The 27,738-nt window shown below is 37.5% G+C and overlaps 1 protein-coding gene across 7 annotated transcripts in view; it reads left to right on the top strand.

The window, feature by feature from the left end:
- The window catches only part of LOC121315838 (utrophin-like), a 245,099-nt gene that overhangs the window by 14,190 nt on the left and 203,171 nt on the right, over positions 1–27,738 (top strand). For all 7 annotated transcript variants that reach the window (XM_041250320.1, XM_041250322.1, XM_041250318.1 and 4 more), the window contains exons 3-10: positions 14,428–14,489; positions 19,137–19,229; positions 19,504–19,581; positions 21,520–21,612; positions 22,111–22,283; positions 23,852–23,967; positions 24,888–25,051; positions 26,842–27,045. In XM_041250320.1, the coding sequence (XP_041106254.1) occupies positions 14,428–14,489; positions 19,137–19,229; positions 19,504–19,581; positions 21,520–21,612; positions 22,111–22,283; positions 23,852–23,967; positions 24,888–25,051; positions 26,842–27,045 (983 nt within the window). The remainder of the gene's footprint in view (positions 1–14,427; positions 14,490–19,136; positions 19,230–19,503; positions 19,582–21,519; positions 21,613–22,110; positions 22,284–23,851; positions 23,968–24,887; positions 25,052–26,841; positions 27,046–27,738) is intronic.

Here is a 27,738-nt window from a genome sequence, read left to right as displayed (position 1 = left end):
ATATGTTGATTTATTGGATAAAGGCATCTTCTAAATGTCTACAATAATAATAATAATAATAATAATAATAATAATGAGATTGCATACACCTTTCCTGCTCTAAATCAGGCTGCCAGACTGAAAACACCTCAGTTCCTTTCATCTTTACTTTGATTGACATGTGGCAAACAAAGGAACTGAGTGAGTGATTGTTGGAGCAGGCAGACAGCTTATCTTGAAAGGCTAAGAAACCTACACTGTCTCTAGGTGAAATATAAAAAAGTTTGCTAAACACTCCCATGCAATAATCTAAATCAATGAACATCAATGAGAAAATAATAAAAACGTCCGGGAAGCAACAATTACTTCTTGCAACTTGTATTGCATCGTAAAGATCAGGGACCGTATTCAGCAGCACAGCACAGATGAGACATGGTGTTGCTCTTTACTATGCAATAAAAATTATTTTAAAAAATGTTATTTTTATGTGCCCCTTGAGAGTCAAATGGTTGCATTTTCTAATAACATTTACAGTAAAAATGCATATTGAAAATTACGCATAATAATAATAATAATAATAATAATAATAATAATAATAATAATAATAATAATAATAATAATAATAATAATAAATCCTAAAGAAATAATAATAGTTTGGCTCCATTATACTTACAAATCCTGAAGAGGCTCCAATCCATCTTCAAATGCTGCTTCACAGACGCTGAATCAGCGCTCTCCAACCCAGAAAGTCATTTTCGTCATCACTTTCGCTATTATTCATCTCCTCCAAAAGTTCAAAAAGACTGAATCGACTTATTTTGGGATGCTTTGGAACACTGCTCGCCATTTCGTTTGATTTTAGAAATTTTACAAATTGAAAAATGATCAGAAAATGGTAAGAAACCTTGATCATACGTGCATAACACTGCGCTGTAGCTTGCAAATATGTGTTTACGTATGCACGTCGATTACTCTTCAATCGATTAGGCTACAAACAAAGTCAAGGTATGAATGGACAGCTTGTGACCTCCCCTACAATATGATCACAGAGATGTCACCATCAACAAATACATGTAAGGCCAGAGCAGCGAAATGCATAGCTAGTCGATCTGAGTTGTTTTTGAACCGTGAGGTACTAGACACATTGCGAAGGGAATATCTCAGCGGTGAAATGGCTAATTCGAATAATTCCTTCGCTGTTTGACGGTAGGAAAACAACGTTTTTGATATTGAGTCAGTTTTTTTTGCTGTTTTGCTTTTGTAATAATGTTACACATGATTTTTGAAATATAATGTGTAATTGCAGTACCGATGTTCCGCCCGCGGAAGAGGTTAATCCTGAAAAGAAAGTATGTCTGCGAAGGACATGCGAAGTTGGTAGTTTTCAGAGAGTTGTGCATCTTCCAAAAGCCAGTAACGCATATCTAGCAATCGGTGGAACAGACCAGTTCCAGTTGGGCCTTGCTTCCTGGTTTTTCTGGGATTATTTCTTGGATATTTCTTGCAACTACAGCTGGGCCATTTGGCAGTCCTTCTATTCATTGCAGTGTGACGATGGAGGAACTAGGCAGGCTGCCAGTGTGTTTGGGTATAATGGAGCCAGTGGTATGTACAAAATGTGATTACTACTGTCAACACCAGAGTGAATAAAGGGAGCGCATTCCCCCGATAGATAGTTACTAAGTGAATGAAGTATTGAAGCAGGGAATAGGAATGAGGCTACCTTCATGGAGGAAGAATGAAGTAGTTTGTGGTCCAAGTGTGGGCTGTGGCATTCTGGGGGGTTTCAATCAACTGCTTTATTAGATTTACTGCAGACCAGTATAATACAAAGTCTGACTCCAGATATTCCTAGCAGCCTGCTGTGGGTTTTAATGAGACCATTTTTCAAATAATTTGGAACATTTAATGAAGTATTGGATGTCAGTAGGACCTTCTTTTCCAATATATCCTAAGCAGCTTTCTATTGTTACCTTGGTTTCTGGGGCAACAGACAATATCTCTTGCAACTGAGAGAGAAAAAAAAGTTATGTCTTGAGAGCGTTACTCATTTTGAAGTTGCTTCTGGGAAAACAAGCCAACCAAAAAACCTAAACATTGTATAAGCTCTCAATGATGTTAGTTAAATGTGTTACATACTGATGTAGTATTTCGAATTTTCATCCCCACAGCCGTTCATTGAATTACTTTAAAAATAAAACATGAGAATGCTTGGAACGCTTTGCTGTTCCCTCTCTGCCAACAACAACCTGTTGGGAATGGAAATGTTCGACTGCACCGGATGGGTGTTTGGTATTTACAGGACTGTATCGGATCCAGGGAATAATGTTCAGGCAAACTAACTTTCAGTCTTTCCTTTCCTTGCAAAAAAAAAGTAAGCATACAATGACTAACCGCTAAAAGTCATTTCCACCCTCAAGTCTGTTTTGATGTTTTTGACTATACAGTACAGTGTAGAACTTCAAAGTAGTTGGTAAGGTGTCAGAATTTGCATCCCTCATGAGTAGTTCTATAAACACACTGCTTGATGTAACAATATAGAAAGTGATTAAAAAAATGTTTCACGATGTATGTATGTTTTGTATGTCTGTGTGTTTGTCTTTTTATTTGTGTGTGTGTGTGTGTGTATATATATATATATATATATGTGTGTGTGTGTGTATATATATATATATATATATATATATATATATATATATATATATATATATATATATATATATATATATATAATATATATATATATATATATATATATATATATATATATATATATATATATATATATATATATATATATATATATATACACATACATATAAAAAAATACCTTTTTAGGTAGGGCTTGATTGACTTTTGGCAAATATACTAAACAAACACAAACTACAATGTTAAGGAAACCTACTGCAGTGTCGTCCACAGGTGTGTGTTGGGCCCCCAATGAATGTCTGAAACACACATTGGTGTTTTGTGGTCTCCTGAGGCCAGTTGTCCTGTTGATCAGTCTTTTCTTGACATGTTCTAGCTTTTATTTAATCTCTAAAATCAGTTTCCCACATTAATATTTTCAGTTCTGTAAAAGGTTTTGTTCAGAAACATGTAAGTGCTAGTTGAGGTTGCACATTTCCGTGATTAGTGTTTAATGTGGTTATTGTGGCATGGAGACTCGGTTATCTGAGCATTTAGCGAATGACTCCCATCGTACACTGCATCCAGCAACCTTTCACATCCTCTTTGCCTTTTTTATTTTTTTTTTAACATTTTGCCATGTTGTAAACATAATTAACTTTACCAAATGGTTGCCATCGAAAAACAAAAAAAAATAGGCTTTCAATGCTGAAGAAAGTGTGACTTCCTATACCTGTTTTGGGTGTGTACAGAAGGTGAACTCTTGTAGAAAGGAGCTGGTTGAATTTATTCAGTGTTTTGGGTGATTTCAAGTGCTGTGAAGTCTGTGGGCCTTCCTGTATGTACTGTAAATATGTATTTGATAAATAATTTTTGAAGTCCTGGTTTCGTGTGATACTGAAAATACCTTTTAGCCTACTGTACATGGGAACACTACCTCACACATTTACTTTAACTGTACAGTAATTCTGTCCAATTCCTAAGCCCACCCATTTTATGTAATGCATGTACTGTCTGTCATTCCAGGGCATGTTCAAACTGAAATATTTTTGAGAGGAGTAGTGATCAGCCACTACAATTCTCACCTCGCTGATAATTGACAGGGAGGTGGGCATCCTTCATTACCTATTGGAGCCAGTCGTATGTTAAACCTGTGTGTGCAAGTATTTTGAAAAGTTAAACGAGACCACCATGCAATGTAGCCTAATCTCCCTAGCACAAGTATTTTGTATCATAAATCAACAAGTTAAATGCTCAATCATCTAAAATGCAAGCACCTTGAAGTCGTTTTTTAAAAGTAGTGAGTAGTTGTTTCTTGAGGAAAGAAATGCACAGTCCTTTTTTCTTCAGATATTAATTTGGTTTATTCAATATATACAGGTTTAATTCCGGAAACAAAAAGAACGCTCAAAGCAAAACAGTATAGATCACACTTTCAAATGCAAACTGCACGGTACAAAACTTAAGGTAGGTTTGATCCTCCAGGACTTCTCGATTGACAAGTCTCCAATACTAGTCTTACTGAAAGAGAGAAGTGAGCTGAGCTGAGTGCACCTTGATTAAGTAGCCACTGACTTCAGTCCCACCCTTCTTTCTTCTCTTTGTGGGTTCAATCACCCTCGGCAACCTCCTGTGGAGAGTCTTATGTATGTCGTAAAGAAAACTGGTTATGACTCGCACTGCCAAAGATGGTGTTATCTTGGTGTGGCTTTGTTCCTTTATGCTTAACCTATTTTATCTCTTGAGCTCATCGGTTCCTCCAGCAATGTGCGATTTGTTTTTATTCCAGCAGTCAGACGGTTGTCGTCAGTGCAATTAAATGCAATCTTGCAATCTAGCATTTACCAGTTACTATACCTCCTCTGATAATCTCCTTTTAAAACTGAGTGTACAAACCTGCAAACATGTGTATCTTATATTGCATTCAAGCTTCTTTCCATGTTATCCAACATATTGCACTTTTAGAAATAAAGATGAGGGGGGCCTACCGTAACAGGGTCTCCCACGAGGTACCCAGAGCTGCCTGCTGCGTCTTCGCTAGGTATGAACTCCGTATACGCCCAAGTCTAAACTATCATGCTATGGTCATTACAATATGTGTAAGTATTTATCATGCATGGTAGTTATGCGTCTCATGTTTCAAGCTACAAAAATAATCTTAAGTGCATGTTTCTCCAACATATACAGCATATGGAAGTAATCCTTCTGCAGAAAAACTTGAGATTCAATTTCTAATAGAAAAGCAAAATATGCACTATACCTATTAAAATAAATACATTACAGATCGGGGGGAGGGCGGGCAAGCAAACTACTAGCATGCAAACTTAAAAATTCCAGTATTCCAGCAATTGAAGAGACTGAGTGGACAGCTACATACAGACATCAAGTCTTTTAATAGCAAAAGAATACTACTATCAATTATAACATTCAGAATCAAAAGTAGGAACTCTAGATTATGATAGCGCTTTTTTCCTAGATTGAATTAACAAAACTTAACGTGAAACAAAGATTTTTTTAAGAAAAAATAACTTAAGGGGAGATTACAGAGGCAATAAAATCAATGGCTCAGAGAGACGCCAGTGTAAAATGGTTGGCCGAGTGAGTTTAACAAGCGGTTCCAAGACCACCTTACCCCAGTCCTGTGTGTGATTTACAATGAAGCATGGGATAGACGGATATTACCCACTAGCATGACTAGTGCAACAACAACACTTAAAAACCTGGAAGAGACATTACGAAATGCTGAAGAAACAGGCTGACATCTCTACTGAATGTAGATTTATAAAATGTTAACCAAGGTTATCGCTATACCTAAATAATTACAATTATACGTCTATTGGTTAAACCAGACCAAGTAGGCTTTGTCACAGGCAGGAATGCCTCAGGCAGTCTGCGAAGGTTAGCACATCTGATATGGGAGGTCAGGGACCTAGATAACCCAATAGCAGCGATGTCCTTGGAAGCAGTAAAGGCGTTCACAGGGTTGAATGGAGGTATCCCCACACTCTGGGCACCTTTTGGATTTGGCTTTCTGTTTCAGACTTTGATAAAGGGGCTTTATGGTAATCCATCTGCAGTAGTTTTAACAAATGGACTGCTTGCCCCTGCTTTCTCACTGGCTAGGGGCATAAGGCAGGGCTGCCATTTATCCCCCCTCTTATTTATACTGGCCTTCCTTAGAGCCAGGATAAGGGGGTGGGTGTGTGTGTGGTGGACCATTGCTAGCCCTCACTAAATTACAAGGTCCAGTTAATCAAGGGGGTCTTAAATTAGCAAACTTGAAATGTTATCATTTTGCCTTCTGTGGACAGGATGACGTCACTGGTTAGGCTATAGTAACCAGGAAGGTGACTCCGGAGACTCCAGAAGCAGAGAATGCAGGTTTGTAAGCGGTGGTGAGCAAGTTTAATTATAAACAAACAAACATAACATAGACAGAAACTCTAAACAAAACCACATTTAACAAAAGAAAAGACACAAGGGTCAAAACAAAAGGTTATTCAAAACACTCACGAACGTAAACAAACACTGACATAAATACAGTACAGCACATAACACAAACCACATGTCTTCACCAGCATTAAATCTACCCTAACACCCGTGAACACCTCCATTTATACACCTGTGGCTGGAACCTTAATTATTTAATCACTTATTCAATTCACGCTTCCAGCCACATTCCCATATGTTTTTGTAGGGTGGATTTTAACCCCCTTCCTACCACCCAATCATCCACATACACACTCCCATGTTTCAGCAGGGCTTTTGTCCTGCCACGCTGCCATATAGCTCCCCACCATAGGCCACCTCACCCCTAAAACACAACCCCCCCCCCCCCCCCCCCCCCCCACCCTCCTGTCTTTCCTCATGTGGGGTGGATTGGTGATTGGGGCTGTAGTGGAGTTCTCCGCACCTCCTCCTTCTGCCAGGGTGTCCTCACCGCTGACAGCGGTATTCAGTCAGCGAAACTGCTGTTAGGGACAATGCTGGCAGCAATAATGCTGACAGTGGGTTGGCACACTCAGGCAGCGGAAATGCTGGTTCCTCTGGATGTACAGCCAGCAGTGGCAACTAGTGTTCCATGGTATATAGATACCTACGGTATATCATGATACCTAATATTGGGGTAAAATAAATATCGAAGTATTGCGGTTTTTCAATACTGTGTTTTTTTTGTGCGCTTTTAAAAGAAAACTAATTTTGTGATTTTTAAAAACAACATGAACTAAGCGTGCTAATTTCAACTTAGTACGCTCTGGGAAAATTTAATTATTGCAGCAGTGATGGCGAATGCCAGAGAGAGGCTTGATGTGGGACTATTGTGGATTTCAGCCAGGTGACAACAGCAATCTGGTTGAAGGCGGACAGTCAAAATATCGAAAGTGTTTTAAAAAAGTGAAAAAAAGGAGGAAATGCCACCAATTTGTTGAAACATCATTTTAGATAGCCACTCTGATCTCTTTGCTAAAGTTTACTCTTACTGTAGGTTCTTCTGGTCTTTTTAGTTTAGGTAAGTGAATCGCAGGGCATGTTACTTATAACAGTCGTAGCAAAGATAACATAAAACAGGAATGCGTTAGAAACTGATAAGTGGAATTCATTGATGCTTGTTTATTTAGTCGATACACTGCATTTGCTAGAAGCTGCAAAAATAGAATTTGCTGACATGTCACCAAAACTCTACCACATGTTAAAAAGGCTAGCAATGTTTTTGTATTAACACATATTTTATTTTGTGTTAATCTGTATTTTATGTGCATGTAATTGTGAAAATCCTGTGTCTTGAATTGCATTCATGAGTGGTGGAAAGACCAGAATGAATACAGACTTCATTGCCAGCATATCAGTTGGAAATGCATATTCTATAGTATTGTGCTGTGCAAGACTTCTTCCATTTGGGATGTACAGTATGGGTTATTTAATAAAGTTCAGAGCCTGAGGAATATTCATGTACTAATATTCATCATCTGTACTCTGCAGTACCTGAAAAGTGCATCTCATTCTGATCCCAGTCATGAACAACTGGGCACACTATGTAGTTTAGTTTATTTTTATTTAGAAAATATACTGCTTTACTGTAGAAAACTTAATCGATGGCTTAAAGCCAACATCTACAGTACAGGTTCAGTTGTGGTACTTGGAGTGTATGATTGTTAGGGCTGTGTTCGAAGGCTTGTTCGCTAGCCAGGAATTTGAAAGTAGTTTTAAACCTTCGAAGATTTGTCAGGTGGCATTCACGCACCTGACAAAAAGTTTGACAAAGTGTGAATACTATAAATCAGGTCACATATTAAATGTCACTCGTGTGCAAAAATTGGATCTTTGGGTATGTAGAATGCATATTATCTGAACAAAAGTTGTTTTTATTAAAATCCACTACAAAATTATTGTTTAGCAACTCTATATGCCTCATCTGCCATGTACGGAGCATGGTATATTATCCAAAGCACTGGGGGGTACCTATAGCAGTTGTAGTGCTTCAGTAAAATATGTACTGAATACCTAGTGTACAGTGTAAGAGAAGTGCCATGGTAGAACTTGAAACATACAAAATGTATGCTAACACTAATTTATACTATGATAATAATGCTATTTATTACTTATATATTTATATCTATATATATATATATATATATATAAATATATATACATATTATATATATATAGATATGTATATATATATATATATAATATATATATATATATATATATATATATATATATATATATATATATATATATATATATATATATATATATATATATATATATATACATATATATATATATATGTATATATATATATATATATATATATATATATGTGTATATATATATATATATATATATATATATATATATATAACTATAAATTTTGAAAACTGAGCACCGTTCGCCCCTCCCCCTCCAACACGTGTTATCAAGAGGCAAACCTTTAATTTCTTCATTCGCCATCTCGACAGCTAAGCGTTGTACAGTGTAAGTAGGTATTGAAAGAAATGTCTCGAAACCTCTGTACTGTTAAGGTGTTTTTTTGTTAAATGCCCAGACGACCAAAAAAAAGTTGAATGCAAACTGTGCAGGTGACTGTTGATGGAGGCACAACCAATCTCCAGGGTCACTTGACAAGCATAAGTATTATTATTATTATTCATAGTAGTAGTAAAACGAGACTGTGACTGATAAGCTGCTTGGAATTTAAATAAAGGTTTGTTTTGTCTGTTGCAGTTGGTGCTGGTGCAATGCAAGCTTACTGTATATATCACAAGCATCAATTACGTGTAAATAAATGTGTATTTTTATTTAAATTGTAAAAACAGGATTACTGTTCTATATAACATATTTTTAAACTACATGTGGATGTTTTATTCCATTTATGTGGATTACCTATAAAGAGGATTTTCAGTCAAATATAAACAAGTAGCTATGGTGACGTCACCAGTAAGTTATGCAAATTAGTACCGTCAATGGTTCAGATCTTCCTTCGGTAATGTGTTCTGAACCTTCGAAGATCAAAATGTAAATGTAATGACTGTTGTACATTGTTTTAATAAAGTCATCGCTAAAGAGTTTTACAAGCACAGATCATCAAACACAGTTAGCAACGTATGTTTAACAATAGGCTATGTAAGAAATAACCCATGACAGGGTATGCGGTAAGGCAATTTTTACTGCACGCCCTGTGTGCGTTGTGAGGCACGAGGCCACAGGCCGACTGCCTTCGACCAACCAGGAATTGCGGCAAGAATTGCCTTACCGCACACCCTGGATTGGATTATTTCGTTTATAAAATGGCTACATTTAAAAAAAAATATATATATATTAATTACACAAACTAGCTTTTGTAAGGAAGAAAATAAATATATTATGTATACTTCCACTGAGAGAAAATAGTCCCTGAAGACTGTTTGATTGTAACATATATTTTGTACTTTATTTGCCATCAACATTACATTGCATATTGCCATTTATATTAACATTTTCAAGATTAAATTACATTTGTCAATTGAAAGCAGACTGATTTCCCACATCTGAGGGAGTATTCATGGAACAGGCAAACACTGCACTGGCACTCGAGGGAGGGGCTTCAGAGTGGGTTTTTCTTTCTTTTTTGTTTGTTTTTTATTTTGTAGGAAATTTGCAGGCTTTGCGTTTTTCAAGAGAAGCTGACCAATAATTTCTGAGGCCGTTTGCACGCCGATGCTGGTAACCGGCTTAATTTCCCTAGATTGTAAACCAGCATTAGAGGATATGTGGACTAAAGAACTTCCGTGTCAGTTTGCAGGGTGCTGCAGTCCTTCCACTCCGCGGCGAGCACAATAGAATTCTATGCCCGACCTTGTTTAACCCTTTCCAGTCCGATATCGGACCCTGTCCGGCATCATCAAAAAGACATAAAGCACTGGTCTAGTGGTTTTTCTCTCAGCCAAGGCTGAGAAAACCTTTCAATGGCCGAGTGAGACTGATAGGAGCCTAACGAAACCGAAAACCCCCCAAGAAAGAGCATGTCTCATAACCACATGCATTAAAGAGATAACACAGATACAACAAAGGAGAGCTGCTTTTTCATACAGCAGTCAAAGAATATCATGGACTTTTGCAGAGCTTTTTGAGATGTTATAGTAATAAAATAATGACTTGGATCACATTATTGAGGAGTTTGGTGATAAAACGAGTGATCAGGAGAGGATTTATCTGGATGGATGTATGCACGTCTATAAAGAAGTATGTGAAAAATACAGTGAACAAGGGGTGAGGATTGGCTAGAGATACAGCATTGAAATGCCTTTTTGTGATTCAGTGCCTTTTAAACCTGTTCTACAATGAAAAGAAAAAATTGAAAAGGCGTATGTAAAATAAACAGCGTGTGAGAAAATGAATTGGACCTGACGAGCTCTGAATTAATGGACTGCAAAGGGTTAAAAGCCCAACGGTTGTGTCGGCAGCGAGCAGGAGAGATTTTAATTTTGTTTTAAATATGTTTCTGAAATCGGAGGGTAGTGGTGATATGTATCTTCTGTGTCGAATTTAAATCTTGCATACTCACTAGTCAGTTTTATAAGGCGATATTTAGTTTAATACGTAGATGTCGTTGCTGCACAGTATGTTATGCTGAGTTAGACTTGCGTGGTGATTTCTCAGATGGCTTTTGAATATGTTACTGCTACTGCTTGCCTCCTGAGTTTTCTTTTGCCAATTTCTGTAATTCTTAGTGACAGAGACGAAAAAAAAAGATTGTTGAGTGATTTAAGTGCTGTTTCAGTTGTATGTTGACATTTTTACCTACAGAAACACTGTTTAGATAATTGTTACTATTAAGGTGTAGTAATATTAGATCAGGTAAGTAAGTCGGTCTATGATGACATAGATGTGAAGTAAGACAATTATTTCCGCCCGGTCATGTGATCTTGTTCAGCCAATCACAGCACTTAATTTATCCAAGCCATTTTATAAACAGCATTAATGATGAGGCATCTCATCATGAGCACAGAAAAGGTTAACAAATGCAGGATCTTGGTTTTGGATCTTATTTGATAATGGCACAGTCAGTTCAGCCATGATATGTGGGTTCTGTACTGACCGTTTCTTAGTTATCTTTCTTTGAAATCTCAATGTGCTCAGAAACCAGTATGCACAGTATACACTGTTGGTGCTGAGCATATACTTTTATAGCATACTAATAAGCATTTAAAGTACTGCATTAAGAATACATCTAAATAAAGAAAAACAAGTGGCCAATAATGACAATAGTAGGTCTCAGGACTCAGTAGATACCAGGACTTTTCTGCACCAACAGTTTTGTGCTCTGTCAGCTAACAAGAAATCGTCCTACGCTGGACAGCCCACTTGAATTGTTTTGCTTGCTGAAAAGTCTCTTTTACAGTACAGCAGGTTCCTTTTGGTACTGTTTGTGAGTAAAAGGCTGATTGAAAAGAATTAATGCGAATTTGAAACCTGAAGAATCTCAAGTAAATTTAAATAATGACAAAACAGTTTCTTCGACTCAGAGGTAAGCTTTTAGTTCTGTAGTTTCTCAACAGCTGTTCGACATTAAATGGCTGGTCTTATCAATAGTGTCGGGGGGTCTATTTCTTTGACTGGGGTTGGTTTTGTACAACACCTGCAGCACATTTCACACAGTTTCTTACTATACATGTACAGTATACCTTCTAAGGTCGGAATGCAAAGAAGTGATTCCTTGTAGAAATCTTTCTGAAACGTCACTGATCCATGATTATTTTTGCATTACATTCCTATTCACTACTACAGGGCTGCTCAGTTGCTAGTAGTGAGGGTCGAGGATTTTTAGAAGATTGTAGAGGTGTTATTTTACAGTATTGAACATTTAGGCTGTTTTTAGTGCGATTTTCTTGTGGTGTTGCAGCTTGTGGATGTAACTTACACAGTTTGTGCACATATTTAAGTTCAAACTTGGTTGTTAGTGCTATAGCGCCTTTAATTATAACGAACCTTCGGCTATGACAAACCTGGCCTCCGGACCTCAAATTAATAAAACCAAAAAGATTCTATAAACACACCCTGGCATCATCCAGGTCTGTACACATGGGGTGCACCTCCGCAGTGAACGCTGCTCTTTTGTCTTAAGAAGCGCTCGCTGGGTAACTGCCCCCCGAAACGAAAATCATTTTATGTTGTAACAAAGCTGGAAACTATCGTTTTGAAATAAAATGAGAACGCGGGCATATCTATCGTAAATCTGATTAATTTTTCATGTCAGACTTTTCATTTCAGTGCTCTTTAAAATGATTCATGTCAGATTGATTTTGAATAAAAGTTTAGTTTCAATTCTGTATTTTTGCTTTGTTGTACTGCGTTTTAATTCTTTAACAAATTGCATAAAGCAAAGGCAGAATACTGCATACATGAAGCGAACAGATACATGTAATTAAACTTTTATTGACAATCTCATTAACTTACTCCAACAGTTTGTCATTCATTTTGATTGTCCTTTCGCTATAACAAACCCCTCAATATAACAAACAAAAGGCTTGGACCCCAACAGGCTTGTTAAAGCGAGGGTGCACTGTACTATTCAAATTAAACAGATTTGTATATTTGTCTTGCAAATGTGCAAGAATAAAACTTATATGCACAGTGTGTGAAATAGGCTCTGTTACCGGACAAAACAGTGTGTCGTTTAGTTCGCATCACTCTAATCCAGAAGCATATCTGTTGTCCGGCAGAAAAAGCTGTTTGCTGGCACTGTTCATCATTGGATGTGCAGTGAACTATATGAAGAGGCTTCTGGGATTTTCTTTCCTGATATAATTGCGCCTTCCTGTTAATTTTCCACATTACAGCCTCTGTTTTCCTTTTAGTGAGAAGGCGAATCCCCCAGAGGAGACAGTGTTTGTTTTCCCCGGCATCATTAGTTTGACTGCTGGGCCCTTTCTTTATCAGATGGTCTTGCATTGTGACATTTGTTTTTCTGCTTCATGTACCATATAAATACTGTTGTGTGCAATTTCCCCAACCTTACTGTACAGTAGATTTGTTGATTGAAGGGGAAGAGGCTGTTGAAGTTAAGGAATCAAAATCTGTTTAACCGTGCAATATACTGTACTGGATTAAGGTGCTGTACTGTATCCAGTGTGTGAGACACCTTAAAAAAACAAACATGAGCTAATAAAAGGATCTAGAATGACCACTGGTGATCTGCAGTTTACTTCATTACATTACAATTTAATATAAGGCAGTAGGTCACTGGAATATACAGTTCTAGTGTGCTCTAGAAAGGATGCTAACTGGGGATGTTATACTGAATTGAGCTCCTAAACCCAGTGCAATGTTATTTTTTAGTTTGAAAATTGAAAGGGTTGTTTCTTTTCTGCACTGCACGGAGGTACTGTATTTAGAGAGGGTGTATTTAGAGAGGGTGGGGGTGATTCACTGACTACACAGGAGTCAGATCAACATTCACCTGTGGCAAACTGCTACTGTAGATTTCACTTGATCAGCGTCACTTACGATGAGGATTCACTTTTATGAAAAGCATACATTATTGATAAGTTCTGCATTTATATGTTAGTAGTCGTTTTGTTATTGAAAAGGGTTATCGTTTTATGTTTTTGCCCCCCCCCCCCACTGTTTCTCTTCTCTATTTATAGAAACATCTGGTATTCCTTTTAAGGAAATACAGTAATTCATGATTTTAAACTTTTTTTTAAAGCTCATTTCTCTCCCAAGTTGATGGGGACTGTGTATTTTTGTATTAAAATATTACATGCAATACTGTAAGTGGCAGTGCAGTTTCTATTCGGTAGATTACCACAGTTTTGACGATCTGTATGAATAAGTGGTTGACCCCTAAAACATTGCATTGAATTTGTAACTGAAATGTGCAGCCTAAGTACTGTAAGCCCTTACAATTGCCAAAGTATTTCATTATTGTATTGCACATTTCTCCAAAATGTTTGGCATCCCATTGTTTTGGATACGGTAGAGATTAATGGTAGATGTACCCAACTTTTAATGAAATTGTACAACAGATAGGCCCTTTTACCGTACTTGTAACGAAAACAAATGCACTAATCTGAAGGCAATCATATTTTTTTTAAAGTGTTGCTTCTAGAGGTAAGAGGTTGAAAATGTTACAGTGCAAGTTATTACAGCTGCAAGTAGAAATGTTATTTATAGTGCAAGTTATTACAGCTGCAAGTAGTACCAGAAGCACGACTTTTCTGTATTGAAAACCAATGGCAAGTAAACATTTAAGTATCCGTTGTATTCTCAAAAGATAGCCCATTCCCATTTCATAAGGCTTAAACATTCTATTTTCTTTTTTTTATTTTTATATAGATGAACATGATGCAGTACAGAGGAAAACCTTTACGAAATGGATTAATGCCCGCTTCACTAAGGTAAAAATGTACTTTCCTCAACACTGTAAAGTGCTTCCAAACATGTTAAAGCCCTCGATACTGTAGCAACAGAGCTTTGCTGGGGTATGGGTATTAATGACAACCTATCAACCTACAGTAACTAATCTGTACAGTAAAAAGCATAGGGTAAGAAAGTTGGATTGGTAGATTATTTTCTACATTGTTTGCATGCGTCACATTCTTTGCGTGTTTGATGTGTGAATTTCACAGAAGATCACTGTTGCAGTTATCAAGTAACACAAGAGCAATTCTTAAAATAGAAATGGGTCTTTAATTTCTGTCATATAGGCCTATATTGCTTTTTTTATGTAAGGTGAAGATTATTCTGTAGGTTACAGTAAACCCCGCATTCCAACGTCAGGATCTAATGGAAATATGACATTCATAAAATTGATTTTTGAGATTAATTTTGAATAAAACAATGGTTCCCTATGCTTTGAAGTCTGAAAACATGCTAAAGGGTCTGTGTTTAACTTTACTGTGTTTAATTTCTGAAGTCTGGAGTCCAGTGTTTTTCCTACAAGAATGTTCCCATAGTACAGTAAAAAAAATTGGCTGCATGCAGTATGAAGTGTAACCCTTATCGTAATGGTATTTACCTCTTAAAGACCTGAAAGCTGGATAAGATGTATCAAAGCAGCTCGATGAGACTGACTCGGTCATGTCCTCCTCCGAGGGTGTAAAAGGACTGCGCACACAGATCTCTGTGCCATTTTTCCTTTCAAGATTGACCTGACAAGAGCCTGGTATCAGATATATAATTGTTTCTTACAGCTTTTGGTTATTGTGTTTTACTTTGTTTATACAATATCACATTTACGCTGTAATAGTTTTTTTTTTTTTTTTTTATGAATTAAGCATATATATTGTGCACTGCATCCTGTTGTTTTTTACATCCCGCATCGGCCTTGTGCCCCGTGTGAAGCCAGCGGCTTGAGTCGCTCCTTCCGAGGGATCAAGCAACATAAGTTAACTGACTTTGGGCTCCCCTATGCTGCTTAGCTGTAGCTGGAGTTAAATTTAAATTACTGTTTTGTGTGGGGAAATATTTTTCTCCTGTTGTATTTTATGTGTTTTCTTTACAGAAATACGTGCACAGCTGCTGGGCTCAGCAGTGCTGTGCTGGACCAAGATACGCGCTTCGGTTGGGATTGCTTGCAGTCTCTCCCACAGTATCTTGCTGCAGTTTTGGGGACTGCTTTTGCATCACCATTACAAAGGTTGTTGGTATCTCCAACATGCAAGCTTCCCTCAGTCTTGTATGTACTGACTGAGTGGTTTTGACAGTGGCTTGCATAGGTGGGCATCCCTGTACATTGCTATCGGCGATAACTGTGAACCGGTGGACCCGTACCGAGGTCACCGTCCCGATCCGTTCCCAACTCGTTTTTGCTTTTATCGAGACGTTTTTATATTTATGTAATTGTTTAGTTACTGTTTTTCTTTTTGAGAGTATATTTTCTTGTGTTTACGTGCAGACCTGTCTGCAATCTGCTCAGCACACAAGCAGCAAGGGCAGCTGCTTGACTCGGCAGGACTGAGATACTTGCTTCTGTTGTTGTTGCTTAAGCAATTTCAACCAGTATCGGATGCTGTTTTTTGGTGATAGCTTTTTTTTTTTTTAGCATCACCGTTGTGAAGGCTGTTAGTACATTTCAACAAGCAGGCTTTCTCAGTCGCATGTGCAGTACTGACAGAGTTGTTTTGCCAGTGGCCCTGTACGTTGCTGTACCCGTGCCAGAGCAGTGTCCGCACATTCTGGAGTGACAAACTGACCTCCTCAAGCAGTTTCCAGCATCTCAAAATGGACTCTTCATCCCTAGGTGGTGAGCCTCATATGGGGAAGATTTGGGAGGGCAGAAATTAATCTCTTTGCCTCCTAGGAATCAATTCACTGTCCCCTCTGGTTCTCCGTAAAAGGAGGGGGGGACCCACTGGCAGTAGATGCCTTGGCACACCAGTGGCCAAGACAACTGTTTATATGCCTGCCCTGCTCCCGCTGTGTCAGGAGGAAATCAGGCAGGACTGGGCCAGGGTGCTTTTAGTAGCCCCTGATTGGCCCTGGAGGCTCTGGTTTTCAGCCCTGATGCAGCTCCTGAACAGCCAGCTGTGGGGACTGCCCATGCGCCATGACCTGCTCAGTCAGATGCAGGGGACCTTATGACATCCCAACCCATAGAGTCTGTAGCTCTGGGTCAGGCCCCTGAACGGCTGCATTGAGCTGTCTGGGTTTGTCCAATAAAGTTATTTACACCCTGAAAAATGCCAGAGCAGTGTCCACGCGTTCCCAGTACCGGTAGAAGTGGAGCGTCTTTTTCAGATGTGGTGCCTGCCTCGGGGGTCTGACCCTACGACCTGTCCCATGGCAAGTATACTGCTGTTTTTGCAGGGAAAATTGTTTGATGGAAAATTGTCCTCTACATTAAAGGTCTATCTGGCAGCTATTTTAGCTTGCCATGTCAAAATTGACTCTGTCTCTCCAGGAGCTCACTTCTTGGTGGGACAATTTTTGAAAGTAGCTCATGCACAGAACTGCGTTAAAAAATAAAAGACAATGCAATTTAGCAAAAGATTTAAAAACACCAGTTTCCAGAATTAAAACAGTATCCAAAGTCACTATTCAAAATTGCAGAATATAGTGCTCGATAAGGCCCTACTGTCACAGTTCACTTGCAAATGAAAATGCACAAAAGCAACTAAAGATCAGTTTAAAAAAAAAAAAGTGCATCACAGTATCTAAAACTGTTTAATGATTAACTGTTATACATTACAGTAGCTTGTCTCGTTCGCTTTGTTTTTGCTGCATTTTCGTCATGTGAAATTGGAGGAAGCTCTGTGTAACTGCACAATAAAGACACTGATTTGGCACGGGAGAGAAACAAACGAAGAACAACGCGAGCTATGACGGATAAACAAGTACATTGTAAAATTGAGAGATGGGCTTTATCAGAAAACTAGTGATGGAGTTGGAAATCGCGTGTGAGTGCAAGTGTCATATATATATATAATGGGGATTGATTTTATTATTAACCACTTCAACTCCAGATGTAAAAATGAAACCCCATTCCAGGTACCAGATTTTACAAATTAAATTAATGTTTTCAAACCTGTAATTGCTATAAAATGTTAACGTATGATGAGTAAAACACATAAATGACCTAAACTATGCTTTTCATTAACCTGTGTACTACATACCCATGTTCAATATAGATAAACACTTTTTTTGAACAATGAAAACAAAAGCGCTGCTAATAATAATCAGTAAACCGTAATTATTAAATAAAAATCACAGAACACCAAAACTGGTGCCATTATCGACTTGCTCTGTGTCATTTATTGAAGTGTTCAACACAACAGAACCCAGGGTTGCCTTCGCAACCACTGCACATTTTTCTTGTCTTTTTGTTTTCATTTTGTACATTTTCGCAGACCCTACACCTTTTTTTGCGGTCTGCTTTCCTTGTGTTGGAGGGATAGTCACAAATGCGTGTACACACTTACTTTGCTCAGACGTTGTCGTGGATCTGGCTGCCGCAGACGCCTGTTTTATTGTCTTGTACCAAGTGCTGTGTTTTGATAGTATTTCGTCACAGCACTGCCATTACAAACAAAACAACTTCCTGTTTGCAGCTGGCTTACCTGTAAAGTAGCTGCATGCTCTTTTGTTTGTTCAGTTTGTGCTGTTCTTAGCTCCACATCTTCATCATCATCGCTGAGTGATAAGTCAGTATCCCTGTCGCTGGTATTGAAATCCTCTGAACCGACTTCACTCCCTTTGCTCTATAGAAAGACCACATATGATGCCATGTTTAGCTTTTGCTAAAATTCTATATAAACTACAAGTAAACAAGTAAAACTAATAATAAAACAAAAAATAATAATTTTAAACCATATATGTGTATATTCTTGTAAAAATGTGTGTGTGTGTATATATATATATATATATATATATATATATATATATATATATATATATATATATATATATATATATATATAATATATCTGTCTTCTAAATGCCCACAGGTAGATTGGAATCACTACATGACACGCAATTGGATACAAAGGTCACCTGACCCTCCCCCGACTTTCATTGAACATTCCACAGTACTAGAACTGCTTTAGAGAATGAAACCTGAAACGCTAGACTGAGAAACCACTCAGAGAATAGTTTGGGAAACTTGACGTACGCACGTACAGCATGGTACTGTAAGTGGGTTTTCATTTGACGTACATGCGTACGTCATGGTGTTGAAGTGGTTAATACAAGGATGGTAGAACACGACTGACTAGTCTCTGGGTAATGGATATCCGAGTGCTGGCAGGTGCATTCCAGTTTGGTAATGGTTACATTTCTATTTCAGGGAACCATGGTTATGATAATAACCCTAACGTTTTATAAGGTTGAAATGTATTGTAAATTCCAGGGTGAATGGTTCAGTCACATGTGCCCTTATTTAAGTGGGACCAGAATGCACTGTTAAAACTTCACTTAAAAACATTACAAAGAAAATAGAAATCACGTTTTTGAAACTTTCTGATTTCAGTTCTTTCAAAATACTGGATTATATTGTTTTACAGTTTACAATAAATGTATTTTATAATTGTACTGATTCTGTGCTCAAGGCTGGGAAGCCCCCAATCAAGGATATGTTTGCGGACCTCAGGGATGGGCGAAAGCTTTTGGACCTTCTTGAAGGCCTCACAGGGAGTGTCTTGGTAAGGATTTTTTTAATACTGTCTTTGCTGCTAATTTCCATTAATTTGTAATAGCAGCTTTTCTATCACTTTGCATGGCAGCTCAAGTTTTATATAGACATACAAAATGTATAGGTGTGTTGATATGTGTGAAGAATATTGATTAGTTGAAGACTAATTGCAGAAGTAGCTTTTTTTACCAAATGTAAGCCTTCATGTATAGACATCATAGTAAAGGTAATACATATATTATAGAATTCTTTCATTATTCCTCCCTGCTATTTGTTTGCTTCAGACCAAAGAACGTGGATCTACACGGGTGCATGCCCTAAATAATGTCAACAAAGTTCTTCAAGTTCTGCACCAGAATAATGTAAGTCTCTGTTTTAATTGTTAGCTGCTTTTTTTCATACATTACAGTATCTGCTTTTAATTGCACATGTCTGTTTGATGGTTTAAGCTGATTTAACACCTCAGTCTGTTCAGTAATAGTGTATTATAATACTATCAAAAAGACTTGGGGGTAGATGTACTAAGATGGGCCAGTGTGACAAAGACTATGATTCTTGGTGGTAAATCTCCCTCCCGACCTTGAGGGCACCAAGTAACGGGAACAGAATACTCTGGACTACTTGACCTGACACTTCGTTCCGAGGGTTAAAAGGAAGCCGGTCATGTAGAAAAGAGACAGAGCTTTGGTATAACTCATTGACCCGGAAGGTAAATGATGTTGCAGCCACGAAATACAGGAGCAGCTGCAATCATTTACCAAGGGGTCATGAGTGATGGGTAAATAGGGGTCGAAGCGATGCATCTGTTCCTTCATTTGATGTAAAAAACAGTTTGGACTGTGAGAGACCCCGTGAGGAATAGAAACGTTTTAGTGTTTTGTTTTGTTTGTCTGTAATTGTCTTGTGTTATATATTACTAGACGGCTAAACATGATTCTGGAGTTGTCGCCAGAGGCCAGCACAAACCCAGAACAGCACTGTACTGTATCACAATAAACTGGATTTGCACCACTAGCACTAATTCACACACTAATATACTTGTGTATGTGTTTTGTGTGGGTGTATAATCAAAATGGGACTATTTGCAGTGCAAATCCAGGGATTATAATTTGAAGTAATACACGATGCTGTATTACTTAACATCATTATTATTTACTGTTTGTTTCACCGTCAGGCACTGGACAAAACAAATAAAACAAACCTTTGCATCTGGATTACAATTGTCTGTCTGTTCTTTAATCACCTGCACCTCCACACTATTAACCACTTTGTCACAGCACAAACATGCTGCAATTTGCATTTCCTTACGACAGTTCGCAAAGTGCACATTGTCGTATGTACTAAGAAAAAATATGTTAATGGAAAGATCCGCAATACACTAATGTTAAATATTATTTGAGTCATATTGGCGAGATCTCTAGCGAAAAATACATTGAGCACAACTGGCAACACTTGGAAATAAAGCGGACTGGGAAATGCCAGCATCAATAGCGACCCTGTTTAAAACATGCTTTCAAAAAGTTCTTAAATTGATGCAATTGCAAGTGTCGCAATTTCCCGCAGCTATAGTACATCTCATTATAATATTCTTGATCCTTCATTTGCACTGTCTCCGTTCAGTTTTTGCGAATTTCAGCAGGAATGCCCAGAATTACATGTTCATTTAAGGCTAAAGCGCAAATAAGAACATAAATTATTATATATATAAATTAATAAAAACATCCATTACACGAATACAAAGTATGCAAAAGCAATGTGTTTGCAAAATATATATGTCTCCTCATATTGTCCCATAAAAGTTCACTTGACCTCCAGGTTTTGAAAGCTAGTGGCCAGGATACACCGTGATTTGTCCCACCCTGGTCACAGTACTGGATTAGTCGTGAATATCTGTTTTGTAAATTAAATGAGCGCTAACCTAATTAACATTTATTATTGGGCCCTCTCCTATTATGCTAGGACGTTATTTGCTTGTGTTTTTTTTTTTTTTTTTTTTTAAAATACAGTTCTGTAGATACATTTCTGCATCTTGGTACCTTTGCTGTAGGTCATGTGGTCTGATTTCAGCTAGACCATTGGAGTGAGTTTGATCTACAACACAAGAAATGATTAGGTATCAGATCTGCAACTCCATCGACACCATTGCCTTTGAAATACCTGCATATACCAAATGAAAGTATAAAATGCAGGAAAATTAACAATGATATTTGACAAGAAATGGGGTTCCAATAATAGTACTGCAAACGAGGGAAACAAGGTCAACTTCTCATCTTATGTGTTTGACTTCTTTTTGCGTGCAGGTAGAGTTGGTAAACATAGGAGGCACTGACATTGTGGATGGAAATCATAAACTGACCTTGGGCCTAATCTGGAGCATCATTCTGCACTGGCAGGTTAGTAAACATTACTTCAACACCTTTAATTGACGGTTTATTCTTCCAAGTTGCAGCCTTGCACCTTTGTTTAATCCGCAATTATATTGTTTGGGACTGTTGTACTGCAGTGTTTTGTTTTTTCAACACTTGTAAAACCTTGTTTTGTGGCTGTAATCCAGTATTCATGCTTTTAATGTAAACCTGCAAATTGATTGGGGTCTTGCTGTTTGTTTGTGATCATACATTTGCATTGTAATATCTAAACTACTTGTAAACCAAATTAACCATCAGAGAATTTGTGTCTGTTTTTTTTACAATTTGGAAATCAAAGATAAGGATCCTTTCTGCAATTGTAAATGCCCTGAAAAGCCAAAGTTAACATTGTCTGCAGTATAGTACTATTATGTTTTATCTTTTGAAGTCCTGACTTTTTGAAAACCACTTTTTTTTTAGCATTGTATTCAGTTGCAGAAATCTTTCCTTACTGTGACATATTTTTCTTCTTTTGTTTTCAAGGTGAAAGACATCATGAAGGCTATCATGTCACATTTACGTCAGACAAACAGTGAGAAAATTCTCTTGAGTTGGGTCCGACAATCAACACGGCCATACAACCAGGTGAACGTACTGAACTTCACAACCAGCTGGACTGATGGGCTTGCTTTCAATGCTATCATCCACAAGTTCAAGTAGGTTGCAAGGCGCTTTTTGTGTAAATACATTTTGTGAAATGGGCTGAGGCTGTTCTGATGGGATACACCCCACCCCTGTGTTTATTTAGGATTATTATTTAAATATACTGTGTTTGTTTTAAAACATTTTTTTTTGTTGTTGTTTTACAACATGGATGGGGTTTCAGTTCCCATCCAGATAAACTTGAGAATGAGTGGTCAGCAGCTAATGATTTGCAGCAAATTGGCTGTCGACCACACATATGAGAAACCCCATGTAGAATGTGGTTGAGGGATAAACTAGGTGATTGATAGGCAGTTAATCTCTTGACCGCGATATATAAAAACCAGCAGTTTTTGCTGACCCGGGTTGGAATTGTTTGGAGGTGGAATTTAAAAGTAAGATCTAGGAAATACAAAAAATTGCTACTCGTTCTGGCTTTACACCAGCGTGATACTTGTTTGTTTCAGTATTTTGTGTTTGTCTGTATTTTGGTCACTGTGCCGTTTTTTGTTTTTGTTTAAACGTTTTATTTATTATTTATTAAGTACTTGCGCAGTACTTGTCTGTATCTTCCTCGTCTGTGACTTCACCACCAAGCCATCCTGCCACAGGTGTTGATGCCTATGGATTTTCTGTTTTTTTTTTTTTTTTTTTTTTTGACCGGACCTTAGTGAGTTTCTGACTTAAAAGGTCAAAGTGTGGATGTGCCAGATGTTTGTTTTTTAAATAATGCAAACCCTATCAAATTGTACTTCTGTACATTTTTAGACAACACAAACTGAAACTGTCATTGAATTTCCCTACTGCCTTACAGTGGCAATCCCTGTGAGGTTAAGTGTACCTGCACACAACACATTTTGGTTAATCAAAGTTTCAAAATCGATGGCCTTGATCCTTTGGGCTAATGTGCAAACAAACATTGTTAGGCCATTTTAAAGCTAAATGGATGGTCCAAATAATACGGATGAAGGTGCCAGCATTCAATTTTGCAGAACTTGCATGTTTTTCCTGACATAAGATTAAACAAAATAATTGTGTGTCGGAGTTACACATGATACATTTGATTATTTCTTTAACTGCTGTAATCCTTGTGTAAAATGTCACCCAAGGACAGGAGTTGCCCATCCCTGACACATACCCTGACAATTCAGGAGTTCTCCCCATTAAATATCCACAAATGCAGTAATAGTTAATATTTACTTTTTTAATTTAATATGTACTGAGTGGTGAATTCAGTTGGTATTTTAAGTTCTAGGTAAAACTGAGGTTGGCAGCATAATTTTGTATGAAAATGTGGACTGTATTTTGCAGAGTCAAATTGACATTTAAAAAAAGTAACAGATCAGAAATGTGTTATAATCTTTTCAAGAAACATACATTTTTGTTTTAGGTCTTTCATAAGATTGTAGTACATAACAGGGAGTGCTAACTTGTGGCAAGGTTTACCTAATTCTTTCATCATGTGCTTAACCGCAGAAGCACGTGAACTGCCATTCAAGCATATGTCTCATTCAGTAACAATCTGCAGATCCTCAATACGTAAACATTTTATTGTGTGCTGCTTTTTATCTTTTTCTTTCAGGCCTGGTCTTTTCAGCTGGGAAAAGGTTCAGAAGCTGTCCCCAGTGGAGAGACTGGAGCATGCTTTCAACCTGGCCAAACAGCACTTGGAAATTGAAAGACTCCTGGATCCTGAAGGTAATTGGTTTATCAGATTTATCAGATCAAACTTGCCTGTGTCACAGAATAATTTTTATGCAAAGGGTGTATGTGACAAAGTGCCCGCCCCTGTGTATATTATCTGTTATGTGTTGCGTGTGGTGTGTTTAAATGTTGGTGTATAGACATTGGTACACTGGATATAAACGGGTCTGTGTAACACGAGTGTTTAAAAATGTATATGTGTATTTAGGCACGAGGATTGCACAGCACTTCACGTGCAAGTAAAATGTAGTAATATGTGAGCACGTGGAATTGCACTTTATTAATTCACGTGCTGGGATTCAAGTGAATAATTAATTGGTAATTGAATCCCAGCACAACAGTATATATAGATGCACGTTGTCACATACTCGGGGTTGGGTGGTCAGTGAGTGGAGAACGGGAGAGAGTAGGAGAATTACAATTGCTATTGCGTGCTGGTGGGACCAGCACGATACTTGTTAATTTATCAACTCACCGTGTTTGTCAGTGTCTGTCTGTGCACCGTTTTTGTTAAGTGTTAGTCCGTTTTTGTTTGTCTGTTTATTTTGGCGTAGAATTCTGTGTCCTGTGTTTTTGTATTATTGCAAACCTTTTTTATTTTCTGCCTGTTTCATTATTAAACTGCGCAGCAGCGCCTTCACCATTTCAAAGCCTGTGTTCAGAGTCAGTTCCTGTTTCTGGTCTGTCGCCACCCACTCCGACCGTCCTTGTGACAGTGTATCATTCTTTTTAAATTTGTACTGCAGGATTGAAATATTTCCCACTGGTTTGTACTCAGACTGCATTTGTAAAATGGAATATGATTTTTTTCACATTTAGTGGGAATTTTTATTGGCAGTGGATTTCTGGTGTGGAATAGCCCTTTTAAAATTATTTGAAGTACTAATTATCCCCTCACACCTCTCCTTCTTTAGATGTTGCTGTTCCACTGCCAGACAAAAAGTCTATCATCATGTACGTGACAGCCTTCTTTGAGGTCCTCCCTAAAGAAGTCACTATGGATGACATTCGTGAGGTAGAAACTCTGCCCAGAAGATACAAAGTGGAGTGTGAGGAAAGCCAGTTCAACAGCCAGCAGGTGAGCTGCGGTGCTGCTTAAAACAGTAAGAACATCATAAAGTTGTTAACTGGCACAGGGAAGCTGGTCCCTTTTTCTTGGTGATTACAAGCTGTTGATTTTGTCTTCTCACTTTTATTAGTACATTAGATTAAAAAGATTCTGTTCCTTCCTGGTATCTACAGACTTCACTTTGTGTGCTGAGGTTATGGTCTGATTGTAGCTGTTACCCAGAAGAAACAGACATTTTTAAATCTAATTATCTGCATATTGCCAACTAACAAAAGAAGCAAAGAACCAAACTATATCCAATACAAGAAAAAAATGTGAGGTAAGAAAAGAGATTTTAAAGTAAGGTATTTTTAAATTCATACACTCTTTGTAGCTGTATACATACTCCTTTTACACTCTTGTATTGTTATATAATGTATAGATCAGGATTTATTCAGATACAGTAAGCGTGACCACAATATCTGCAATATCAGCCTATTCACAGTTTAATTTGTCTTTGATGTCATGGGTTGGGTTTTCACTATATGATTGGTTGATTTCTCTCAGTAGCATTTATCTGGAAGCTTGGCTGGACTATTTGCTCAGACTGGGTTGGGTATTGAGACCCCCTCCCCCACCATCACCACCATTGCCATTACAGATTAGGGAGCTTGATGTCTTGGAAGTTGGAATGTGTTCTAAACAAAGTATTATATTGAGCCACAGCTATGTACAGAATGTTGTTTGATTTCCCAGTATGAAGTGTGTTCCAGCAAAGAACTTAAAACAGCAAAATGATATTGTGGAAGTTGCAGTGTTTGTAAAGCCTAAGATTTTTAGCTGAATTGTTGTTATGAATATGCAGTCTGAGAATTCTAAATGTTTGTTATACTTCACTAATGACTAATTATGCATCAAGTTTGTCTTGTCAGTTTAGAGATGTGGTGAACATAATATGGTGTATTCATAAAAACAACAATGGTTATTAAAACAGTCATTTTAAAATATTCTAGAATGTAATGTAGAGAATCCATTAGAGAAACAGACCAGCAAAGAACTGAGAGGAGCCGTTGAATCGGACTTCCATTGTACGGTTTACCCCATGTTGCCCTCCCATCGTTATGATCTTTTATAAAAAAAAAAAAAAAAAAAAAAAAGGGAAATGTTTTATGCAGCTTTCCTTCCTGTAGTTCTAACTAAAGCCAAGAAAATACTGAATAAACAAAGCCTGTTGAAATTATGTGGGCTGTTCTTAATGTCAGTAAATGCCATGAAATATTACAAAGTCTAATAGAAGTTGGGAAGCACAAAAATACTGTAGTTTTAAAGACATTAATAACCAGCTCAATCAACACAGCTCTCTATTCATGATTAGAGACAATGTCTCAATTTTCTGTTAAAGGGTTATGTTTATATCCTGATGGCCTATAACTAGACTTTTGTGATTTTGTGAAACAAGAAAAACGGGGATTCAAATATTATTGGTTTGAGTTTAACTGTAAGAATAAAAAAATAAGTTATTTAATTGCATTTAATTACGTAGTTTCATTAATTTTGGTTCTGGATTGTAATATGTTGAATTCAATTTAACTTCGCTGTCCTGATGTGCAAGATAGGAGACTGGTATTGTCCCGATATATGCAGAGTGTACTATGGCAAATAAAATCTCTGTCCTGCTGAGATGAGGTGCAGTGAAAAGGCATTTTTTGTTGGCTGACTTTATTTTTAATTTATTTTTTTAACTAAAAAAAAAATAAATAAAAAAATCAATTGTTAAATTTTGTTGTTGCCAACCAGATGTTTTTTTTATGTCCTGTCAGAGCACAACCCCCGAGGAGGAGACGAGTAGCTCTCGTGCGGAGACCCCTAGCACAGTAACGGAGATGGAGGTGGACCTGGACAGCTACCAGGCCACACTGGAGGAAGTGCTGACCTGGCTCCTCTCGGCTGGAGACACTCTGCATATGCAAGATGAGATCTCAAATGATGTGGAAGATGTCAAGGATCAGTTCCACACCCACGAGGTACATCTAGCTGCCCAGATGCCTTTCATAAAGTAAAGCTAGGGATCAGAGGTGTCCTATGATATAACATCTACTCCACCTTCTGGACCTTGCTAGCAGAATGAGTAGGACTCAACACTAGTTTAAGTTTTTTTAATTCCTTTAATGGAGATTTCAGATTTGATGAAGGAACCAGCAATTTTTAGTAAGTAATATCGTAATACTATAATCTGCACCCTTACACAAATTATGGGATGATTTCTTCTGTAGATATGAAGTACAGGGTTATGTTCTAGTATTCTTTATAGTATACTGTGATGCACCCAAGGTAGGACAATTTTACACGTGATACAGGGTGTGTTTTTAGATTCGGAAAAGTATGGTACTAAAATATTGTAACAAATATTTGTGGGTGCAAAACCTGCTCACTGTTTGTTTGTTTGTTTGTTTGTTTGTTTGTTTACACATTCCACTGAATGTGTGTTTAAACACCCACTTGCACACACTCACACAATCTATATTTGGTCTATATAAGATAGTGAATTTGAAGACCTGATTTGTGGCCAAGTGTCCTCCGTAATGTGTAAACACAATGTACCAGCTTATTTATTGTATAATACCCATCTTGTTTTGTAAAGCACACATGCTGGTATGTTTAGGAGCTGGCAGTAATGCTACCTCACGAGTAACAGACCCCTCCCCTCTCTAAACCAC

This window comes from Polyodon spathula, chromosome 5 (genome assembly GCF_017654505.1).
Source record: "Polyodon spathula isolate WHYD16114869_AA chromosome 5, ASM1765450v1, whole genome shotgun sequence".
In the NCBI taxonomy this organism is placed as follows: Eukaryota; Metazoa; Chordata; class Actinopteri; order Acipenseriformes; family Polyodontidae; genus Polyodon; species Polyodon spathula.
This window is presented reverse-complemented; position numbering and strand designations above follow the sequence as displayed.